At 40.2% G+C, this 23,244-nt stretch overlaps 2 protein-coding genes across 5 annotated transcripts in view; one reads left to right on the top strand and one right to left on the bottom strand.

Moving 5' to 3' along the window:
• Positions 1 to 15,392, bottom strand: part of LOC118119715 (protein FAM126B) — a 40,328-nt gene extending 24,936 nt beyond the window's left edge. For 2 of the 3 annotated variants that reach the window (XM_035173892.2, XM_035173894.2), the window contains exons 1-2: positions 15,237 to 15,391; positions 193 to 277 (exon numbers count right to left, since the gene is read on the bottom strand). The gene's annotated coding sequence lies outside the window, so the exon portion shown is untranslated. Of the gene's footprint in view, positions 1 to 192; positions 278 to 15,236 lie in introns of all 3 variants that reach the window. The other variant, XM_035173891.2, reaches the window with a different exon arrangement.
• A 1,321-nt stretch (positions 15,393 to 16,713) lies between these two features.
• On the top strand, positions 16,714 to 23,026 carry LOC118119716 (CASP8 and FADD-like apoptosis regulator). 2 transcript variants are annotated; one of them, XM_035173896.2, is made up of 10 exons: positions 16,714 to 17,009; positions 17,138 to 17,468; positions 17,873 to 17,978; positions 18,262 to 18,397; positions 19,446 to 19,495; positions 19,591 to 19,660; positions 19,877 to 19,917; positions 20,011 to 20,089; positions 20,891 to 21,395; positions 21,498 to 23,026. In XM_035173896.2, the coding sequence occupies exons 2-10, from the start codon at positions 17,173 to 17,175 to the stop codon at positions 21,622 to 21,624; spliced, it is 1,410 nt and encodes a 469-aa protein (XP_035029787.2). In that variant the 5' UTR covers positions 16,714 to 17,009; positions 17,138 to 17,172; the 3' UTR covers positions 21,625 to 23,026. The 2 variants fall into 2 exon arrangements, with proteins under 2 accessions (XP_035029787.2, XP_035029786.2); XM_035173895.2 differs by having other exon boundaries at positions 19,443 to 19,495.
• Positions 23,027 to 23,244: the final 218 nt, after the last annotated feature.

Here is a 23,244-nt window from a genome sequence, read left to right as displayed (position 1 = left end):
AAATAAGACTCTCTTTCAGACTATGTGACATATGTGAGAATTTATGGAGGGAAGAACAATCTGTTAAAAACTATGAGACACTGACAAAATAGGAAATATAAAATAAGAACTTATTATTTCAGCTGTACATGGACCACTAAAATACTAAATATGAGGCAGTTTGAAAGCACGTTGTTAAATCCCTGTACTTACCTCAGTGTCCCAGAACTCAGATCTCCACTGGGAGAGGAAAGTGGTTCTCTGCTTTCTCACACATTTGTCACTCACTGAGGGTCACCTGCAACAACAAGGAAACATGATCTATTAGTAATATGATCATGGTTACAACTGCCATAAGAAATCAAACAAAAGTTAAACTACAATCATATAACATCATGTGCAGGACACTACGTTGCCAGGTTTGAGTGTAATTTCTGACCAGGTAAACATATACGTGTCCAGCATGACAGTCAGACCCACAAGTGTGACCACTGGAGTCAAAACTTACTTAACAATTGATTTATCGACTAATTGTTGCAGGTCTAAAGACATGTGACTTTGAGAAGGAATCACAGAAAAATTTGAAACAGCATTTCAAATAATGTTTTTGAATCTTATAAGGTTGAGAAAGGAAATGGCAAGCAAACAACATACAGTACATGGTAAATAATCAGTAAAGACAATGAACAAAGCAGCTGAAAACATTTACTGGATAAAAAAAACAGCAAGACCCAAAGAAGCAGTTTGAACAGTAAAACGTGATGTAGAGAAGGCTTAATAGCAGTCATGTAAAACATAAACAATAACATGCAGTTTTTGTTTCACAATGCATTTTCTTTAAAAAAAATTTTTTAAAAACCCCACATTTTTGAAGGTTATTTTGAGTCATGGCAAAAGGAATACATTGTCAAGTTCCCCATCGTTGCATAGCAACAGTCAGCTGGCCAACTTGTTGCCGTCGCCTGCTAAAAATGCATCCTGAGGATCCACACCCGTCATATTTGCTGTATCTGGCAGAATGAATCAAGGCTTCGGTGACACACAGGAAGACGCTGTCGAGAGGTCGCTCTGCACTGCTGCATGTCCCTGAGAAGCAGACGGTGCCACATCACTGAGCACGGCATTTGATGTCAAGTATTTTCATAAGAGCCGTGTGTTTATCTGAAGGACCCTCACATTCGTGCTTTATCACAAAGAGTCAAGTAAAATACCATGCAGAAGTCCCATCAGTCTAGAATGATCTATATACTCCATATTTATTAAAAGCTGTTTATTTTACTTTGCCTGATAAAGCCAACTCATTATGTGACTCATCAAATCCAGTAAACGTGAAATAAAGAAACGTTTGAAAGGGAAATATTTCAAATTCTTCAGAACATGATAGGACATTGAATCTCCATTAAATGGGATTGATCTCATTTTGGTATCCACTGTATCTCATTCAGTCTTCATGATAGAATTTTCATTCAGTCTTACTCTAGTGGTGACATCATGATAAATACAGTGAGTCAATAAACAGGAGATTTTATGTTGGCTCTCTGGGTATATTAGGCGGTTGTGGGCAACGTTGCAAGTCAATGAATAGGGCTGTCTAATGGCAATATTGGATTTTGATATGGTTTTTGCATCAGTGTAATGAAATACCATTGGGTTACCAGAAAACTGACAACATTTTGTTATTTTAACATTAGTAAATCCTTAATTGTTCCTTAATTGATTTCCCAGAAAATCCAGATCTTTTGTCACAACTGTATAGACAATAATGTTAAATATGCAAAGACATGTATTACTACTTGTTCATAACCCCCTCCCACATTTTGTCTGATAAATGTATTAGATATTATTAATAAGTCAGTCAGTCAGTAAGAGGTATCTGAAGACATAATGCCTCTGCGGACATTTCAGAGATTACCAGTCAAATATAATACACCAAGATTATTTGAACTGGAGTGGACTGGTCTTTGTATTGTGACAGTACACTGTTTGTGCTTCAAATTATATGGTACAAGGTAAAATGATTGAACTGTAAGGGACAAAAGTGCATTTCCTTCAATTCAGCTGTTCCAGTGTTACTCAAAGAGCTTGGAACTTAACACCTAATCTAAGGGGTAGAGTTTCCCATTACACAGATCCAACCCAAAAGCCACAGTATCACTATAAAACGACAGTAAGAATAAGAAAAACAGCTAGTTAACAGGAATAGAATATGAAATAAGAGAGGTGACAATCCATCATGACAACGACAATGCATAATTAGCTGGAGCGGTACCACGGGACTAAAGTGTAATTCCTTAGCACTCTGCACCCATCTCTTCCCAGTGTTTGAGTGTAGTAACAACAGTACTCTCCAGCCAGCCGCCACTGTTGGCTAAATATGTCATACACCTAATGAGACCTGGCGAATCACAGTAAGCAAACTTTCCTTCAAGAGTCGCTCTTCCTCAATGCTCATTGTCCCGTGGCGGGCCTCACAAGGGACTAGGAGAGTGCCAACCCATCCTGTTTACGGCACTTCAAACCCCAAATCACAATGACATTGTTAGATATGTGCTAAACGGTGCACAAGGTGGAAACAGAGACAACAATTGTATTTTGTGAGTTTCAAGATGTAGCAGTTAACACACAATGTGTTCCTTTGTGAATTTAAAGTCAGAGGCTTCAACACTCAACAAAAACTAACTTTCATGAATATTAAAAGGCAGTACTAAATGTTTATCATCACAATCTCTAAAACACTTTCAACAAAATGTACACACCTTTATCTTTATTTACAAGGTTAACTGCAGGACTGCAGCTTTAATACTTTTTGGATTATTAGTGCTGTGTAACATAGTTAGTCTGTTTCTGTATAAGAAATATTGTAGTAATATCTTATCGTCTAATTATTATCTAATCCAAACCATGGACTGAGCCAAGGATATTGAAACAGCCATGCTTGAAGCCTTTACTTTGGTATGGTGTTTTTAGCTAAATTAATAATTCAGCATGCAAACATACTCATGATATTAATATGCTGATGTTAAGCAGATATACTGTTCAGGTTCAGCATCCTAGTTCAGAATATTGGCATATTGACATTTGCTAATTAGCACTGAAGTTTAGGGATGACGAAACTGAGTCAGTCATTGAGTACAACTGAGTCAGGGGTAAAGTAAAGATCGCAAAAGCCATCGGGTTTCATCCTTTGGGCACCGTGTATATCAAAATACAGGATACATTTTTTGGGAAAACGTGACAGTCCTAACTCTAACTGAGGGACAGTCTCAGCTGATCCTCTCCTTTGCCAACAGCTGCCAGGACATACAGGGCCAACAGCAGCTGCAGCACGCTAATCACCATGCTGTGCAACCCCTCAGACGAACACTGCAAGCATGCTAATCAAGTCGCACACTTGTATGCAAATCCCACATTGCTGTTCGGTGTACCGTGTGTTTACCTTACAGTCAACATATACAATCTTCTTAAATTAGACATTGGCTGTCAATCATTTTAGGATGCAAGCTGCATTGCGACTGATTACGCCTCTAAAAGAAAGTATTTCCAACAGGTGACACATTATTAGCAACAACAGTCAACGTAAAACCAAGCAATCTACAATCTACCTCCTTAGTGGCTGGAGTTTTACATCTACTGGCTACTGAATGCAGGTATCCCCAAGCATTTCCCCAAGCACCGCACAATGCTCATCATTCAGTACAGACAGAGGACTCGTACATCCAATCATCTGTGAATAAGTGACTGATTAAATCAGTTTAAACAAACTCAAGGTTACAGAGGACCAAGTAACCACTGCCGCACCCAGCTCAGGGAAGGGGTGATAGACCTAAAGATTTTAATAGTTAATCCGTTCCTGTTAGAAGCTACAGTAGAAAGGAAACCATCCTGTGTTAGCCAAGATAAATGAACCACTCCACACTGAGGTTGTATTAGCTTTTGTAGGGGGGCACAATTTCAGATTTTCCAATGCCGTTTTGTTGTTTTGGCTACTGAATTAATTACTTTAGAGTTGCAGTAATATCCTGTAAATAAATGTCCTGAATTCTCAAGTAAAAGACATTACCGCATGCTGAAGTCCTCTAAACAAGTGGTACGATCACACAGACTGTTTTTCTCATCTTCAAAACCACTGGAAGGTTTTTTATTTAGTTTAAGTTCAAATGCAACTGGGAACTGGATTGGATTTGTGATCAAAACTGTTATCTACACACAATTCTGTGTGGGTCAAATCATCAGCTTTGCAAACTCGTGCCATGAGATTAGTGTGAGATTTTGGCAGTGGAGGAGTGAGAAGATTCTCTCAAAGCAAGTCTGATTTCGATCCCTGCTGCTCTTGAAGGCTACTTAGTTTTTATTTTAGGTTTGTTATCGCTTAAAATGTAATTCTGAAAACTCTATTTGCAATGTAGGGCATCTAAGGATATCTAAACTTGGATAGTTTTAGCAAGGCCAGATTATGTGGTGTCACTTTGTATGCCTCTGGCGCTGTAATTCGGTCCAGAAAACCTGGAGGGGATTTCTTCAAATGTGGCACAAACATTCACTTGGTCTAACTGATTAGAATTTGGTGGTCAAAGCTCAAGGTCACTGTGACCTCAAATCCATTCTTCAAGGTATGAATGAAGCAGTCACATGGTATCAAGTTACTCTACATGGTTTTTCACAAAACGTTTTATCTCAGCTATTAAAGTTGAAATGTTTATTTTTAAATTTATTAATAGGAGGTATGGGTAAATAGGCCTGTCAAGAATACAGAGGCACTTCCTGGGATATTTACGAGGAGGCTTTTTCCTTCAGGCTGCATTTTACACCAAGCAAGACGGTCAGTATCAATGGGAGGAAGATGTACATTACCTCAGCACCTTTTCATAGAGGTTTTCATTTCCTGAGGTCACTTTGTTCTGCCCGGATGAAGTGATTGGCTGTGCCAACCCAGACTTCTCTCTCTCTCTCTCCTATAAGAGGACGTGGTGCTGCTTCTTCCCTCTCCTATCTCATTTTCTACCCTTTCTGCTCGAGGCTGTTGTCTGCATGAATACACTGCTGTTGCTAAATCCACAGCTTCTTCCACGCACGCATCAATAGTGTCATCCCGGTTTTTACAAAAGCTTTTCATAAATCGGGCATCCAAAGCAGGAGGTGTGCAGCAACCCGCTCAGTGTATTTCACTTCTAGCAAGTCATCACTCAATGCTTTCTTCATCTGTGTGGTGAGTGTGTTGTCTGCAGCTTGCTCAGTGAGAATTTCGCTGCCTATAAACTCTACTACTATGAGCAAGGAAAGTGGGACCTGTTTCTCAGAGGCGAGGGCATCAGTGAGGTCATAGTAGCTGAAGGAGCTTGTCGACATTCAACAGAGTGGCAATGTCCCTGTCTTTTGGCATAAGGTGCCGTGAACACCTGATGCCAGCCAGTACTGCAAAGATAGTCTGTTGCTGCTGGAGAGAATCTCAAAAGTTGGTCTTCACCTTGCTAACACATCATAGCTAAGGGAAGATCCAGGTGTGCCTTTTTTAAAATCTATTTTCATCTTTCAACACTGAGAAAATAAAAGTACTTAGTGAGGAGGTGGCTTGAACTTTGCCATTATGATTAGATTAAGCAACTATCTCATGTGGTATATAACAATACAAGACAGGGGTCAAGCAATTAACAATTATCAAGGTAGTTTGTAGGTTAGGTTTCGGTAGTTGCTTTACCTGTTGTTATAGACAGGTCTTTTTTAACATTTATAGAGGTTTACTCACGGTAGAGGAAAATACTTCCTTCACATGTAAAGTCAAAGTGGGTAGAGCTTTTAGATATAATGGAAGTCAAAGAAAAAAAACAACTATCATGATGAAATTAAAAGTAAGCTCTTTGCGATAGTGACAAATGCCAAAGTAAGCTGATAATTTGCATCAAGGAATGAAAAAAAAAAACTTACCAAAAGACAGAGTTCACATGTACTGTCTGTGTATGTGTGTTTGTCCGTCTCATCTTCTCTCTGCCCTAAATGAGCAGTGCCTGGTTTCAACGGTCCAACACTGGAGATTTTTTCAAGGTCAGCTTAACTTAGTTGGCCATGAATTATTGAACTTGAGCATGGTTTGTCCCTGTTCTGTTTGCACCACGACTTTTCCTTTAAGTTTGGCCCATGTGACCATGACAAAGTAAATATCCAACGATGACATTTGGTGTTTCCTTTGCTTTTGACTTTTTCAAACAGAAGGTCAGAACACCAGGTCAGAGGGATTCAATGCAAATATTGTCTAGTTTAAATATGTTGTACTTTTCACTTAAGTTAAGACTATATGACTGAATAAAGTAAGGTTTACAATATGGGGCAGGTTCAAGACTACTGTCTTTCCAAAAAGATATGGAGTAGCCAGACATAATGAAGGCAATATTCCAACATAAACATTAATCTTAACTATTGGATATATTAATATGTTTACGCATCTGATTGTTAAAATGTAGATTTGTAAATAACAATTAATATTAATTTTAAAAATGAAAACGCTTTTTGCACACATGAAAGATAGGATTCCTCAATGACGTGATCCCCTGTCTGTGTAATCAATGCAATTCTAGATATGTTTTGTCATAAATTATTCCACACACACACATCTCTATCATCATGCTCACATTGTTATAATAGATGCTGTTCATCATCAAAACTACACACAAAGGGAACCAAAACCTGGTAATCAAACTTTTATATCACACACACACACACACACACACACACACACACACACACACACACACACACACACACACACACACACACACACACACACACACACACACACACACACACACACACACACACACACACACACACACACACACACACACACACGCTCTAATACCTAACCACAGTGAACTAGACTGCTGTAATCTTCGTCCCTGTGCCTCTCTGAATCGTAACAAGAACCGACCACTCAGCAGTGGAGTAGTTGGCTGTCAGCACATGAATAGAATTGAGTTTATTTATAGCAGATACAACACTGAGGGGGAAAAAACCCTGTTGCATGGTTTTCTATTCAAAATGATATGCAGGTATAGAGATAGAGCAGAGGACAGGCCCGCCCACACACACACACACCTCAGTGAGACACCAACTGAGAACAAGGACTTTGGTCAGTAAGGTCACAAACAGGCAGGCAACATTCACTGAAGTCAACATGTTCCTGTGCAGATCAATAGTGCCCTTAGGACACGTGGACAGAAATGCAAAAATACTCTATAGGCACACAAAGATACTACAGTTAATAATAGTAAGAGAGAAAGAGAAAAAGAAAAATATAGCTGCAGATAATGGAAGAGAGAAAGACAGTGAAAAATTGGCTACTCCATCTCCCTTATCCTCTCTTCATCTCCTATAGGCTAGGCTAGGGGAACTGAGGCGTACACACATCCTGGGCTAAAATTAGCTCTGCTGCAGCTGCAGGACCAGACGTGTTGGGATGGGCACACGCTGTAACTAAGCAAGCACGCAGACACAGAGGGTTCCACCAATTAGCCAGGGTGAGTCACAATAAACAACAGCACAGGTGAATGCCAAGAGTCTCTGGGTTCTGTCCTCTCTGCTCCTCAAACTGAGGCATGCAAATGTTTTCAATGCAAATGTTGTGTGTATACAAATCTACAGACCGGATGAACACTCTCGCTGTGTTGAGGCTCTCCAAAAAGACCCAGAGTAACCTCACCTACACATAATTGCTAAATGACATGAATGACTGATTGGCCGAATTATAGCTTCTTTTACACAGGGTCACTTTCATGAATGACGTATTTGCAAAACAATTCATCGTGAGTGAGCCAGCAGCATGGCCGATGAGGAGCTGGAGCCAAAAAGGACTCAACGTCAGTAGAGCAGCAGTGGTTCAGTTATGCACAGTAAACTTCTCAAAGCAAAGTTATCTGTAAACTTTGTCAGGCAGTGGTAAGCACTTCCAGACTATGCTTTATAGCAGAGTAATACGCAACGCACTTTACTGCTTTCGTTCACCTTGAGATTGGGACATTCTCTCACTGGTCATCAACAGCACCAGGAGAAAGGTGCCATTGCCCAGGGAATTGCCCAGGGGATTGCCCAGGGGATTGCCCCCCCCCCAAAAAAGCATTAATTTTTCACCGTCCTCAGCAGGCAGGCAACTAAAGCAGTTCCACTTTAGCTGTCCACATTCCCACACCAGTCACTCGAATGGGCATGAGAGCATTGGAATGAACAAGTGTGCCCAATATGCAGAGTAAACAAAGAGCCATGAGGTGGTGGGGATTGTTTTTATGAAAACCTTGGCAGTCAGAAGTTTACCGACAGTTCAAAATACAGACACGTGGCCATTAATTCACAACTGAGTGTGGCCGACAATGTGTGCATGATGTGTGTGTGTGTGTGTTATTGTGTGTGTGTTATTGTGTGTGTGTAAGCTACGCATTTCAGTTAAAAGGAATGGAGGTAGAGTTATGTGCCGTACTGCCATATAAGCCGATCAGCAGTCTCCAAGCAATGGGCCACCTTTGGCTTTTTGTGACATGCCAAGACCACTGGACTGCCCACAGGCCACAGTCATCATGACCAGAGGATCAGCCGAGGAAAAAACAGAGAAGGAGAGGGGCTGGATTACTACACAGCCACCTCAGTTGCTGAGGGCCCTGCAAAATTGCTGAATACCATGAACATCAAGCCAAAGAGCCTGGCCTCTCAACTTCCTCCCACCCCAGAGACACATAATAATTATTAAATCAAATCGTTTCCTGCAACACAGACAACAGCAATAATGTGGGCAACATTTTATCTACATCCTTTGCACTGCAGCAGATGTAAAGACATTACACTAGCTGGACAATGATGGAGTTTTGATAAAAACGGCTGCCAAGTTAATAAGCATTAGCCACGGAGCCCTGGCCAGACTTTCCTCTGCCAATCAATCACTCAGTCCTGCTAAGTATTTTTAAACCAAGACACCGAAAACATTGAATTATGCAATGCAAACTGTTGCTTTGAGGCTTCTGGCCGGCTTTTAACTGTCTGTATTTGATTGTCTAAGTTGCACACTTAAAGAGAAAAATCCTCCTTCCTCTTGTTCCTAAACCTTTACTTAATACATTTGTTACCAGGCACATTTCTACAGCGAACATATCTCACAGCTTGCTTCAGCAAAAGCCTCCACTTTCCTTCGCTGTCTTTTCCACCATATCACGAAAACAAATTACTGGCAACAATTCAAAGTCTCCTGGAATCCACCAGGCTTTGGCATCCGCTCAACTTTACACAAGTGCTGAGTCGTGACCAACAAACCGAGCAGGAGAGCAGAGAGCTGACTGACGGTAAGGTACAGCCCAGCAGAGAGCAGTGGCTGTGAATAGATGATGACTTTCAGTATTATCAAAGCTTACACACGTAAACCATTCTGCCACATTATGATACTGAGCTTGTGTTTCCCCTCCAAAGACAGACACTCTAATACCCAGTATAACAGCGGTTGAAGTTCAGGTGCCTTTCAGTTTCTTGCAAACTGTGTTGAGGTCAACAGCAGGATGTGACGTTTACTTTTCAAGTGCTGCAGTTGCAGGTTGTATGTCAATTGAGCCTTAGTCCTGTCTGGTTCAACTGCTTTTTTTGTGTAAATAACATTTTTAAATAAGAACAATACTGGTATTACACTTTAAAGAAATATTTTAGGTGGTATAAACAGAGACATGACTTAATTCTGAGGAGAGATAAGGTCTTGAAAAATGTTTACACCTAAATCCATTTCTTCCACACATTCTTTTAGTTCAGTCTCACAGAGCAGTAGAGTTGGTTATTTATTAAGCAGTTAAGTGACAAACATTGGCAGGCTCCAGCATGTCCAATAAAGATTTGCAGCTTATCTTTCACTGTAAATCATTTTCATTAATATTTCTGTGCTTTGTATATTTGTTGGAAATCGAGCTAGACAATAGTGATGTATTGATTACCTGTTTTGCCCACCAAGTCCAGTGTAAGAACTTAAACCAGTTAGATTTTATGCGAATCAGCAAAACCAACATTCTCCAGAACGGTCAGTTTTGGCAAATTAAAAAGTACGGCGCTGAACACCATGTTGTTTGTTTATGAACCGACTGACAGTGTCTAACGAGCCGTGTGAAATTTACTGCTGACTCTCGGCCGGCAACATGAAGGAGATCAAATTTAAGTAGAAAGGAGGAGGAAGATGTGTATATTAATTCAATTAATCAATTTTTGTTTTAGCACCATGCATAAAATGTCTGTATTGACAGATTGAGTTATTTAAAGATGCAAAGATGTACTGTGACATAATGGCAATGGGACTGTTGTAAAAAACAGTTGGCTTTCTCATAACAAATTTAATAGTCACAGCTTGTAAAATCAACAGATGTGAGCTCTTGATTTTTGTTTGTTGACAAAGTGTTATCTGGTTGAGATAGGGGAAACCACAGGAGTCGACTTAAAAGTGTGCGCAATGCATTTGGTTCAGTGTGTTCCTTCCTGATGGGCAAGTAATGTTTCTTATTTTGTCTGCATAATGTCTTTTCAAGAAACCGCAGATGAATTAATGGGTGAGGTTTTCTGTTTAGTATCTGATGACACTGATGTAGCTGTAGGAAAAAGACATAATATATCTTGAAATATGCATTATCATGAGACTGTGTATCATTGTAAGTTCATTCTTGTAGTTTGCCTTATAACATCTCATTACATTCAACATTAAAAATTATAGCTTGAACTCTTTCTTCATTTATTATCAACAGAGTATTTGAATTTGCCTGAAATATCTGCAATAATGTGTCTATTCATTGCGTTCAGTCCAGAATTGTGTATTAAAGGTGAACTACTTGGTCTGCCAACACAGCATTGTTTTAATAATGAAGGGTGGCAAACAGAGCACTCTCTGAAATGAACTGAAGGGGGTGAAAGTCTGTGGCAAACTAAAATCAACCAGTGCGTACAGCAAAACAATGACAGACCCGTTCACCACTCCCATGGGAACAAGCCATTTCCCCCAAGGGGTAATACAGTTAATCTAACCTAATCAAAACAGTCACACGTCCAGCGACACCAACACTCTGATGATGGCACCTGAGTTTAGCAGCAAAGGCCAAATTCATAAATAATATTGTTTTAAAATCTTACAATGTAATCACAAGTAATCCTCATTTCACATGTCAAATTAAAAGTTTAACTAATGAATTTGATAAATAACTGGTTTGGTAAATAACTGATAATATTCTAGATTAGTTCCTCTTTTTAAATATTGATACACTGGCATTTCTTACCCTGTCTGTTCATTTTTTTTGGTTGGTCGGGTTTTCAGAAGGATTACGCAAAAACTACTGAGCGGATTTCAACAAAACTTGGTGGAAGGATGGAACATGCACCAAGAAACCCTTTAAATTTTGGCACAGATCTAGACAAAGATCTTCAGATATTTTTTCTACATTGCGAGATGGGGCATTTTCTTTGACATCTTTAACGTTTTTTCAAGGGAATAAAGTATGAATCATGATGAAAAATAATCTGGAAAATGTATTTTAGCGAGTCCTGTCTCTTACTCATCTCATGAGTTTACACTCACACACACACACAGGCCCCGCCCCTAGTCATACACTGACACAAGGGCAGTGAGGCAGAGAGGGGAGGCGGTGAATAAGGCGGTAAACTGTGGCAAAAAAAGCCGCTGATTCAGGATCAGAGCAGAATAAGCGGTTGGTTTATACCATGTCAGAGTCTCCTGTCTGGTTGTCCTCCCTCCACACTCCCCCACTGACCTGTGCTCGCTTTACACTTTAAGAATAAACACCAACTCTCATCAGAAGTTATTAGGACCTGGAGAGTACTGAAGTTTACTTTGTTTGATCTGCTCAAGAGTTCACAAGACACTGCTCTTGCAGTGTATTGCTCTTTGAAAGGGTGAACTTGCATGATTATGCTATAATATTATCATTACACCAGTGGTTTAAAATGGTTTCACAATGACGACAATAATATAATTTATCGCTATAATTTCTGGGACAAAATATTGTCCAACAAAACCTCTAACCATGTTAGAGGTTTTCTTGCACAGTTTACAGCTTTAGTTCTCTCAGAATTTCTTTCATATCGAAGCAAAATTGGTATTGTAAAATTAAATATCCTTAACTGAATCGATAATAAATCTAATCGGGAATCAAGTCGAAATCTTGTGAATCGGATCGATTTGGGAAAACAGTGGTGATACCCAGCCCTCAAGAAATTACTAATATATATTGGAAGTGTAATAAACCTTGCAATTAGTTAATTTTCAAGCAGGAGAGTACTTGCGTCATGCTGCTCCGCCTCCCGGAGCCCCCAGAGGAACAGTATGAACTCATGTTTGGCCAACAGAGAGACAAGGCACTCAGCATGTGGAGGCGAGGGGAAAGGGGGTGTGTACTGTGCATCACAGACAGACCTCATACCTGGCAGAGCAGAGTGTCAGCAGCACCACAGCCAAACCACATATCCAGCTGATTCTCAAGGCCGTCTGCATGCAACACAACTAGAATGACGGCATGAGTGACTTTTGGGTAGGTTAAGAATTTTGGTTTGATGCTGAATGACAACAAATGAAGCAAAATGTCATGATCAGTTTCAGAGATGCTGAATGTCCAAACTCTCTGGGAAGAACTATGAAGTTTCTCATTTGGCTGGCCTTAAAAGGGAAAAATATGGGCATTTAAATCCAATTTATTTTCTATTGGAAGAAGAGGAAGGGCAGAGGGCTTGCTGCTTGTGTGATCCTTTGGCTCTGTGGGAGCGAGTACAGTGGAAAATAGTCCCCACTGTTAATCCATGGCAGGCTAATTACAGCTCTGATCCCCTAGGCGTGTGCATCACCATAGGTGGGAGGGAGGCAACAAACTCTCTGGCTCAACACGGTTCGTGGTTAGATTTGTTTTGGTTGGGAGATGTCTTAATCAGCTCAAAGCTGCTGCAGATGTGTGACCAACAAATACCAATGCTATACACTGTTAGTCAGCTCAGATACTGGCCTAAGAGTTTACAAGAGTTGACCTCTGCCTCTCATGAAACCCCTTTGAAACTATTACGCAAGGTAACTGTATTTTACAGCACTTACCCCCTTAACTACAGTATACTGCTCCATTCACCAACTCACAAAATGATCTGATACATTTTTAAGCCTCGTGTCCTTCTTCTTGATAAGCTACCATTTGTTGCACTGAGCAATAAAGTAAACTCAACTCCTGGAGAAAGAGACACAGATTAAGTGGGTAAATGGAGTTTCTGTCTAAAATAGACCACAGCTCTGATGATAGCTTAGTCCCAAAACACACAGTGGAAAAGACAGCACAGGGGAGGAGGAGACGATTGAGGATGAGAAGCAGATGGCGTGGAATTATCTGGATCTTCAGCTGTAGCGGTAGCCCATGATGCCATGATTTGAGTTTACCCATCATGCTCAATACTGTAACAATAATAATACAAGACTCTGGGAATCTCCTGCTGCATGTTTCAAATGTAAAAGGCAAACTCAGGAAAATGCCCGGACCCAATGTATGGGATATTTTCTGGAGTTCATGTCCAAAACCATCTTTAGACGTGTTGCTGTTGTAAGGACTGTGGTTTGCTGGCCACTTTCAGCAATTAATAACTGGTCTAGAGCAGATGATTCATCGATTAATCAATTGGATCGATAATGAAATTGCAGCTCTAGTCTAGAGTAACTCACTGATCTGTACAAGCATAGTTCATTGAAAACTGCATGGGCAAGGCATATCTACTTCTTTTTACAAAACTGAATATCCTGGATATGAACACAACAAGCTTGTGCCGATGGCGTAATCTGGAGCCAGAGTCTGTGCAGTAACGATCAGGGGCTGTTATGTCGCCCATCTTTAAATCAAGTCTATGGGGCAAAGAGTGAGACCTTGTATTTAGCCAAATAGTGCAGGTATAAAAGGCACCATTCAAGGAAATAGCTTCCCGCCTGAAATTTCTTGTTTGAAAAGCTAAAGAAACACCAGGCTCCGAGCTTGATGCTGCTCAACTGATGGCCCATCAATTAGGTGAATTAACAGAGTACGGCACAAGTTATTGGACATGCACATATTCTTATACATAGCCATACGTATGTGGTGGTTATTTGAATCACTATGTTACAGCTGCAAACTCACAGACATGGTGTGATGATGATTATTTACTAAAATAATCACAGAAGTCAATGACCTAGGTGACAGGCAAGCTCATTTTGTTATACAAGACTAAATGAATGATCAACCAACCCTTAAAAAGGTCCAGTGTGTAAGATTTAGGTGAAAGGGATCTATTGGCAGAAAGTGAACATAAAATAATCCTAGAGATGTTTTCACTAGTGTGTATCATCTAAAAATTTTATGAATTGTAGTGTTCTTTACCCTAGAATGGACCCTTTATATTTACACCTGGAGCGGGTCCTCTCTACGGAGGCTGCCATGTTTTTTTTACAGTCATCCAAACTGGACAATCTAAACACCTTTTGAGTTTTGTATGACAACTGAAGGCTTAGGTTCTGTCTCATGTTTGGAAGAGGGGGGTGAGGTGAGGGGTGTCCAGCTGCAACTTCACCACTAAATTCTGAAAAACTGAACCTTTAAATCTCTACTTACATGAGATAAACATTAGTTTTTCTTGTGGTACAAATACAAAGTTATAAAAGAAACCTGACTGCAAGGTACATTTCCGCCCATCATTTTTGAAAGTAACGTGTCCTTTTGTAGCGACAAGCTGCAGCGTTTTTTTGTTGAGTTCACTTACAACGTGTCACGGTGTAAATACTGTGTGTGTTTTCAGGGTGAAATGTGTGGAGGCTGAGTCAAACTACGGCTAACGTGTTCTCTGGACGTGTGTGCGCAGCTCCGTTAGCCGGCTGGTTCACCGCTAGCTAACGTCTGTGAGGACACTGCCACGAAGCCTCAACCTGGACGTCAACGCTAGCCACCTTTAGCTCGGCTCGCATGCCGCTAGCGTGTCCGCGGCGGGCGAGCATCCCCCCCCGGTTTCCCACCGGTCGAGACTAGGTCGTGACTAGGCCGGGACGAGTCACCCCACCGGAGCCGAGGTGTCCGCCGTGCGGCTCCGGTGACACTCAATCGCCCGTGTGGGCGCGCTGAGCAGCCCGCTGGAGCCTCCTCGCCGCGGGGTCTACGTTCACATCAACACAACAGTTCTGATGATGTTCCAACTCAGCAGCAGCCACCGACCCCTGCGACTACATGAGTGTGTTGGCCGGTTACGAGTAAAACACTCACCCGGACCGAGGCTGGTGATGCTGGTCTGCCGGTGAATGTGTCGGGGGGGAAGCGGGGGTGCTATTCGTCCAGAGCGGTCACCCAGGTCGAGTCTCTCCCCTCCAGTCGCTCCCTCTCTCTCCGCGTATGATCCCCCACACTGCAACGCTGCTGCTGAGCCACGGAGCCACGCGATTGGTCAGGCCGAGCGGAAGTGAGGACGCTGCTGTGATACGCAGGAGGCAGGGGGAGCAGCCGTGGTGCATTCATGACTATCGGAAAACACAGAATCTCAGTAGGAGCGCACCTGTACGTCAAATAACAAACTGTTCAGATGAGATTCGATCCGACTTTATTGTCAGAATCTCTCCTGAAATGTGTCTTGCATCCACAGGAAGGCCAGCGCCTCTTTTTAATTAAAACATATTTGTTTCATTTGTCGTGCCTTGCTCTGCATCTAATGGTTTTAATTATCAATGATGATGATTATTCATTCAATAAATCAATCATGTTTTTTCAAATAGTGAAAAGTGTCATTTACATTGGCACAGTCAAAATCCATAATGATGTCTTTCATTTGTGCTTTTGTCTGACCAGCAATACAAAAAAAGGTTTTTAAATTACCGTGACATATGACAAAGAAAAGAAGCAAATCCTCACATTTGCGAAGCTGAAACCAGATTTTTTTAAATGGTTAATCAATTCTCAAGATAGTTACTGATCATTGTATTTGTCCATTGACTAATCAATTAATCAATGGATTGCTAACTGTGATGCTTAAAGGCACCCTTTAGAAAGACTCCCTGTAAATAATGGCTTTAATGATTGTTTGAATCTCCTTTACCAATTGCTGCATAGATCAGCTTGAGTGGCTAGCTGTCAAAAATGTCATTGGTTGGTGTTTTCCCCCCTTTTTTATAATTGATAATCAATAGGTTCTAAATGTTTTGAGCCATTTGAAATCTTTCTGGATTTCTCTAATAAACAATTTACCCAAGGTGAGAATCCACCACATCTACAGTTTAAGTTGTCATCATGGATTTGGATGCAGATAATAAATTAAATTATAAATAAAATTGCCTTGCCATGGATTGTGCCTTTAAAAGGTCCAGTGTGTACGATTTAGTTGAAAGGGATCAATTGACAGAAATTTAATATAAAATAATCCTGGTGATGTTTTCACGAGTGTGTTTCATCTAAATTATACAAATTGTTGTTTTATTTACCCTAGAATGGGCCCTTTATATTGAAAGACTTGATATTTACATGAGGGGGGGTCCTCTCTATGGCATGTTTCTTGTAGTAGCCCAGAATGGACAAACTAAACCCCCTTGGAGTTTTTATGAAAACTGAAGGTTACCACAGGTTATCTTTCATGTTTGGAAAGGGAGGATGATGTGAGGGGAATTCAGCTGCAAAATGCAACTTCACCACTTTGTCACTAAATTTTACACACTGCAACTTTAAGTTAATTTTAGTTCCATTGCTGACGCCCAATAACTTTCACTTTCACCTTGGTTTCGACGAAGGCAAGTCGTGGCGTCTTAAATAACTGAAACGAATCAAGGTTTTTACCTGATAACTCTGCTGTAACCAAGACTCGTTTACGATATATGTACGTGCACTATTTTTCGTCACTCAGGGTGAACGATTAAAAGGGAGTTTTTTTGTTAGTCTCCGTGTAAGAGGTACTTCCCGAACGGGATTTTTTGGTCGTGCGTCATCAGCTGCTTTGTACTTTGTACTCTCTCGCTCTTATCGCAGTTGCGTCCTTGTCGCTTTACTCGCTGTAAGGTAAGTTTCATTCATTCTATTACCGATATATTGTGATGTTTATTTTCTGTATAGTTTGATCTACGGTCCCAAATAGCTAATTACACCCTTGGTTGATATTTAATAGACGGTCCGCAATGTCGTTTCAGTGCAGGACATACTCGCTCCTCCTCTACCCAAGTCCATGGCTCTTACACACCAACACGAGCTCCAGGCCATTAATCAGATAGCTGAGGCCCTCGACAGCAGCGAGCGCAGGAGAGTCTTCTACTTGTGCGAAAGCGAGGACACGGATTACAGCCTGGCGTGTGTGAAGGAGATGCTGAAATCCAGAGTGATGTGCCAGGAAGGAGGTGACTTGTTCCTTGCGGAGCTCTTGTCGCAGCTGAGACGATTTGACATCCTGAGGAGGGTGTGTAGTATCAGCAGAGCCGAGGTGGAGAGGATTCCGAAAGGTCAACAGGTTCTGCCTGAATTCAGGTGAGATATGTTTGATGATAGGCTTTATAATGGGTCATAATTATTTATCCAACCACTGTGGTCCTCCATTAAAACACACACTTTTACTTATATGCACAATATGTTTTCAGGTTACATTTTTTTATTTAGTAGGGTTTATTTTTTGATATAAAACTGATTTCCTCCAGAGAAACTCACATTTACCAAGGCATAATTTAATTATGCTTTTTTCACTTAAATTTAGTATTTTCATATATTTGTTGACCATTTCCACAGCCTTTTACTTTGCCTCCGTAATTTTGAAATGTTTTCTTGTCCCTGATGTGTGTTTGAAGCTACTGGATGCCCCCATTCCTGCCAGGATCAATAAAGTATCTATCTGTCTATCCATCTGTCTTCATCTAATCATTGTTCCCTCTCTGCAGAGTATTGATGGCTCATATAAGTGAGGATTTGGCCAATGAAGATCTGAACAATGTGAAGTTCTTGATGGGCAGCACGTTGCCTCGTGAGACCATGGAAAAAGCAAAGGTGAAAAAATGAATGAGTTCTGGTTTTGTTTTCCACTCATTGGATTACTCTGTGTGTGTGTGTGTGTGTGTGTGTGTGAGCTTTGGTGTCAAGTGATGACAATGTGACACCAAAGCTCCCCCTCCCACACACACACACACAGAGGAATCCAATGAATGAAAACAAAACCAGAACTCATTCATTTTTTCACACCAGACTTTGGTGTCATCACGTGACACAATTTTTTTTTTTTCAGAGTCTCTTTCTGTTTTTTTGACGTCCCCCTCTCTCTTTTCCCTGACAGAATTTCCTGGATGTGATCAGTGAAGTTGAGAGGCTGGATCTAGTTTCACCCGAAAGAGTCGACATTGTGGAGCAGTGTTTGACAAACATCGGCAGGGTGGACCTCGCCAAAAAAGTGACTAAGTACAAGATGTCAGGTGAGACCATTTTACCGATACCTTTTAATAGTGACTGGCTCAAATGTTTACAGAGCTTATGAAAAGAACAAAGCATACTTTGACAAAATGTGAAAATGGGAAGTTTTTAAAGGGGAAATGCTGAAAAGAGGAACAAAACTTCATCCGTGACGCATGATAATACCACATCTATAGATATAGACCATAGACTGTATGTTAAGATGGATGACGCGTCTCCACTTGCTCTCCAGAAACAAAGCCAAAATATCCCAGATACGAAGATTTGGAGCCAGAGTCTGTGCAGTTGCGATCGGGGGAAAGGAGCTGCGGTATCAAAGTCTCGATGATACACACGCTCGACCAATCGCGAGTCAGTCTCAGCTGTCAATCATGATGTTTCATCCCATTTTTATGGCATCAAATAACAAATTGAAACCAAACTTACCAGAAAAGTTAGTACTCGGACATACATCAGTTATAATGGCCAAGGACCACAAATCTGCGTCCCACATGAGGGATAATACCTGTTGGTTCCACAGTTTGCTCATACAAACAGCCAGTTGTTCTCCACAAGGTTCCCAGCACAGCTTTTTGCTCGGAGCAAATTGGTTTAATCCTATAAAATATGCCACAGGGCTCTCCCACACACAGCCAGAGACTGAACTGTTGCTTTTAAGCACACACACGTGAACAAACACAGATAAACTGACCCAAAGGGACTAGCTTTGCAGCTTTGCAGCTTTGCAGCTCAGTGTCTCTGAGTCTCCGAGTGTTCTCTGAGTGTCTTGAGAGTCTCCTCTTGAGGCAGCTCCGCTGCTGCCTTTTAAACCTGAGGATCAATCAGCTAACAGCTCTCACCTGCTCTGATTGATCCTCCGGTGTAGGTGAAGGTGCTCTCCCAGCTACCTCCACAACGCCAAGGTGTTACTTTGAACGCCATTTATTCATAGACCCCAGCAGCACATACTGACGAAGGCTAGACAGAAATTAGAGCAGAAGGGTAATTACAAAGTACTTTAAATTATATTTTATAACTAATGTTAACTGAGTCTCTGTCTGTGTTCAGTAGTTGGAGCACCTGAAGAGCAGTCATCTCAACGGGAATGGTCCAGAGCTCCTGTGAGTATTACACTGTTAAAAAAATAACAGGTTTTTTATTTATTTATTTTCCTCTCTCATAAAATCTATTCTTCTGAAAATCATCTTCTCTTTAGTGTACACCCCTCAGTCCTCAGAGTTCCCATTCTCTGCAGCAAACAAGAGGAGGACAGTCCCTCCATGCTGGTAAGATTGGCTGCATATTAACAATTTATAGCAACTTCAAAGACACGTATTTCCCAGAGATAGTCAAAATACCATGTTAAACCAATAGAAGAGGAAATGACAATTATTGTTTCACAAGGGGTTTACCAGCGCTAAGCAGTAAAGAGACTTGGAAAACTCCAGGTCACTCATTGTATTTGACTTTTAATATCATCATCTTTCTGTAATTTGGCACAGAAAACATACCAGCACCCGTACACGTGGAGCAGAGCACTCAGGTAAGGATTGCTCTTATTACAGGACTTTGTATTTTTCGGTGTGTTTAATTAGATAAGTGCATGAGTGAAACTGATTGCTCCTTTGCATTTCAGAGTCTACTGGATCGCTACAAATTCAACAGTAATCCCAGAGGAGTCTGTGTTATCATAGACTGCGTGGGTAATGACGGAGGTGAGATTAAAAAGCAAACAGTTGGTGCCTACAGGGAGGGTGTGGAGGAAGTGTTCAGATCATTTACCCAAGTAAAGTTTGTTTAAAAAACAAATAAATGTCCTGCACGTAAAATCCTACTTAAATAAAAATACAAGAGAATCATCAGCAAAAAAATTGTAATTAAATGGGCCTTGACTGGCATATTTATATATGATGTTATTAGATTATTAATACAACATGTAAGCAAAGTTGAGGTGGAAACTAGACAGCTTTAAAGACTCAGTCCCTTCCAAAGGCTAACAATTTAAACCTCAAGGCTTTAAAGATAGTTATGGGGCAGGATCCTTTGAAAAATAGAGGATTCAAATAATTTTGGCCCCATATCTTTATTTATATTAAACCATATGAGAAGTTTAGAGGGGAAAGTACTTTTTGGTCTTGCTGTTAACTACTTATAGACATCTGGAACATGGCAAGGGGCCCCAGGCAAATCACAAGTGTTCTTATTTAAACTTAACAGTTTCAACAGTAATAGTAAATAAGAGACAAGCACATGACAAACAGACAAACTTTCAGATGTCACAAGTACAAAATAGCAGAAAATGGAAAGATTCAAGTATGATCCAAGTCAAATTTATATCTAAGTACAGTACTGAAGTAAAAAGTTAAATTACACGTTCCACTAAAGAATAATGTCTGATTTGAATTAGAGCTTAGATAATTAGTCAATTAATCAGTGAGTCCGTCAACATTAAATTAATCTGCTACTACTTTCAAACTCTTTTTTAACTTATCTTTCGTCTTTCTTTGCTCCCTCAGACATGTTGGAACAAACATTTAAGGCTCTTCACTTCAACGTGGTGCTCCGCAAGTACCTGAGTGTGGATGACACTCTCTCAACCCTCAGAAACATATCCCGAGACAGAGAGAACCTCAAAGGCGATGCCTTTGTCTGTTGCATCATCAGCCGTGGTAGGGCAGATCATCTCCTGGGTGTAGACACGCACAGTAATGGCCTACAACTGAACACTGTCAGACGTCTTTTCACTGCTGATGCGTGCCCCATGATGGCGGGAAAGCCCAAACTATTCTTCATCCAGACGTACAACGGACCCGAGTTCCAGACCTGCGCTGCGATGCACCATCAGGATGAGGATCTTGAGACAGACGGCTGTCATGGGCTGCCCAGATATGATTTTATCCCCACAGATGCAGACGTGTTCTGGAGCCACTCCTGGACGGACGAACGTCAACTGGAGCAAGGACATCATCGCTCCATGTACCTGAAGGCTCTGACAGATTCCTTGCTCAAAGGCCGAAAGAGGTAGAGGCAAATTCTTAGCTTTTGTCTATTATCAGAAAGTTTCAATATAAGCTTTAGACTACAACCATTGTGCTAACTGTTGTCTTGTTTATGGTCTGACAGGAATAAGCTTGTTGATATTCACACCGAGGTGAATGGGGCAATCTTTGATCACAACAAAAGGAATCCTGCAGCAAACTACCACATCGATCTGAAACATACTCTACGGAAAGATCTTTACTTGCAATAGAGGATGTTGTACAATCATGTTCATTCAACTCTCCATAAGGGATTGTTAATGTTAATATATACTGTACATATTTTGTATTATTATGGTAGTGTTGAGGGCTTTAATGGACAGGGGCACAAAGGAGTGCTTAACGAAACAGTGGTGCGTGGTGAGTAAATTCCTGCTTTTTTTTTTACTGTGTATACAGAGACACCTACTGGTTGTATGAACTCAAAACAAAACATTTTTGTGAACGTCACAGAACGACTTTTTTGTGCAAGTATGTCTTACGTGTATTTGTTTTCAAGGTTTTCTAAAGGTTTTGGCTTTTTTATAAAAGTAATATATATATATATATATATATATATACCCATTGCTAATGCACTTATTGTAAGTCGCTTTGGATAAAACCGTCAGCTAAATGTAATGTAATATTTGAAGCTTTTAATGGGTGCATTTATTACCTTCAATGTGATTTTACAATATTATATATTTTTAACCCTTTTGAATAAAAAGATTTCAAATGTGTTTGACATGGCTTTTTCTCTTTTACTTTTCTACGATACCATGCTAATGTTTATGTTTGCTGCATGACAGTAAGGTTAAAGTGAAATGACCTATATGTTGATGTGGATCACATGATGTCAGTGTCATCATTGGGTTCATGAGGCAGTACTATCCTGTTAGCCCTTTGACATGATCTTTTCCAATTTGGGCTTTCAGCCTATACAACCTTTCTCCAGCACATTACGACAATCACTTCTGTTTTAACAGATACCTTCTGGGGTATCAGCCCCAGCAAAACTACTGTCATTGTTTATCATCGTCATCTGCTTGTGTGTGTGGATCTGTCTGTAAACAATCAGACATATTAATGGTGTTGAGATTAATGAGTTTGTATAACTTGGTGCAGATTATATTTTATATAAGTAAGTGACACGAATATTATTATATTAGTAACATCATGTTACACTATTCTGATAGTATACACTATATTGCTATAGTTATATATCATATCCATATATTATGTTTGTGTGTATGTATGCATGTATATATGGATATACCTCTTACATGCTAGTCATAACTACATATCTGGCTTATAACTATACTATTGCTACTGTTTAATTACTGCTATTACTATGATTATAATGTTATACTGTGATGCTATTATTATTATGATTATTATTATTATAACATTATCATCATCTCATCAGTATGTTATCACCACCATCCTTTGCACACCAGTATCACGACTTCCTTTGCATGCTGTTCATTTAATCTTTCATTCATTCGTATTTTAAGACTTACCTCACCTTGTGTATTTTCTTTTATTTTTTGTGTATTTTTACCATGTATTTCATTGTATTCTGATATACCTGGCTGCTATTAAATCGAATTTCTCTCCGAGGATCATTCAATAATCTATCTATCTATCTATCTATCTATCTATCTATGATATATATTTAACTTTTGCTATATTGCTATCGAGGAAATGTATACTGTGATAATTATTGTTTTATCGTCCAACCCTAGAGAGACAGTGTGCCTTGATGTGTCATCACGGTTTTTACTTACCTTGATATTTGTTCAGAGCGACAAATGTGAGTAAGTGTCACTAATATTATAACGTAACATTTATGG

The sequence above is a fragment of the Hippoglossus stenolepis genome, chromosome 13 (assembly GCF_022539355.2).
Source record: "Hippoglossus stenolepis isolate QCI-W04-F060 chromosome 13, HSTE1.2, whole genome shotgun sequence".
NCBI lineage: Eukaryota > Metazoa > Chordata > Actinopteri > Pleuronectiformes > Pleuronectidae > Hippoglossus > Hippoglossus stenolepis.
This window is presented reverse-complemented; position numbering and strand designations above follow the sequence as displayed.

Coding starts and splice junctions, on each gene's coding strand:
- LOC118119716 (XM_035173895.2), top strand. CDS start 17,173: ATGGCTCTTACACACCAACACGAGCTCCAGGCCATTAATCAGATAGCT. Junction 18,398..19,442: donor GACTAAGTACAAGATGTCAG/GTGAGACCATTT, acceptor GTCTGTGTTCAG/TAGTTGGAGCACCTGAAGAG. Junction 19,496..19,590: donor GGGAATGGTCCAGAGCTCCT/GTGAGTATTACA, acceptor TCTTCTCTTTAG/TGTACACCCCTCAGTCCTCA.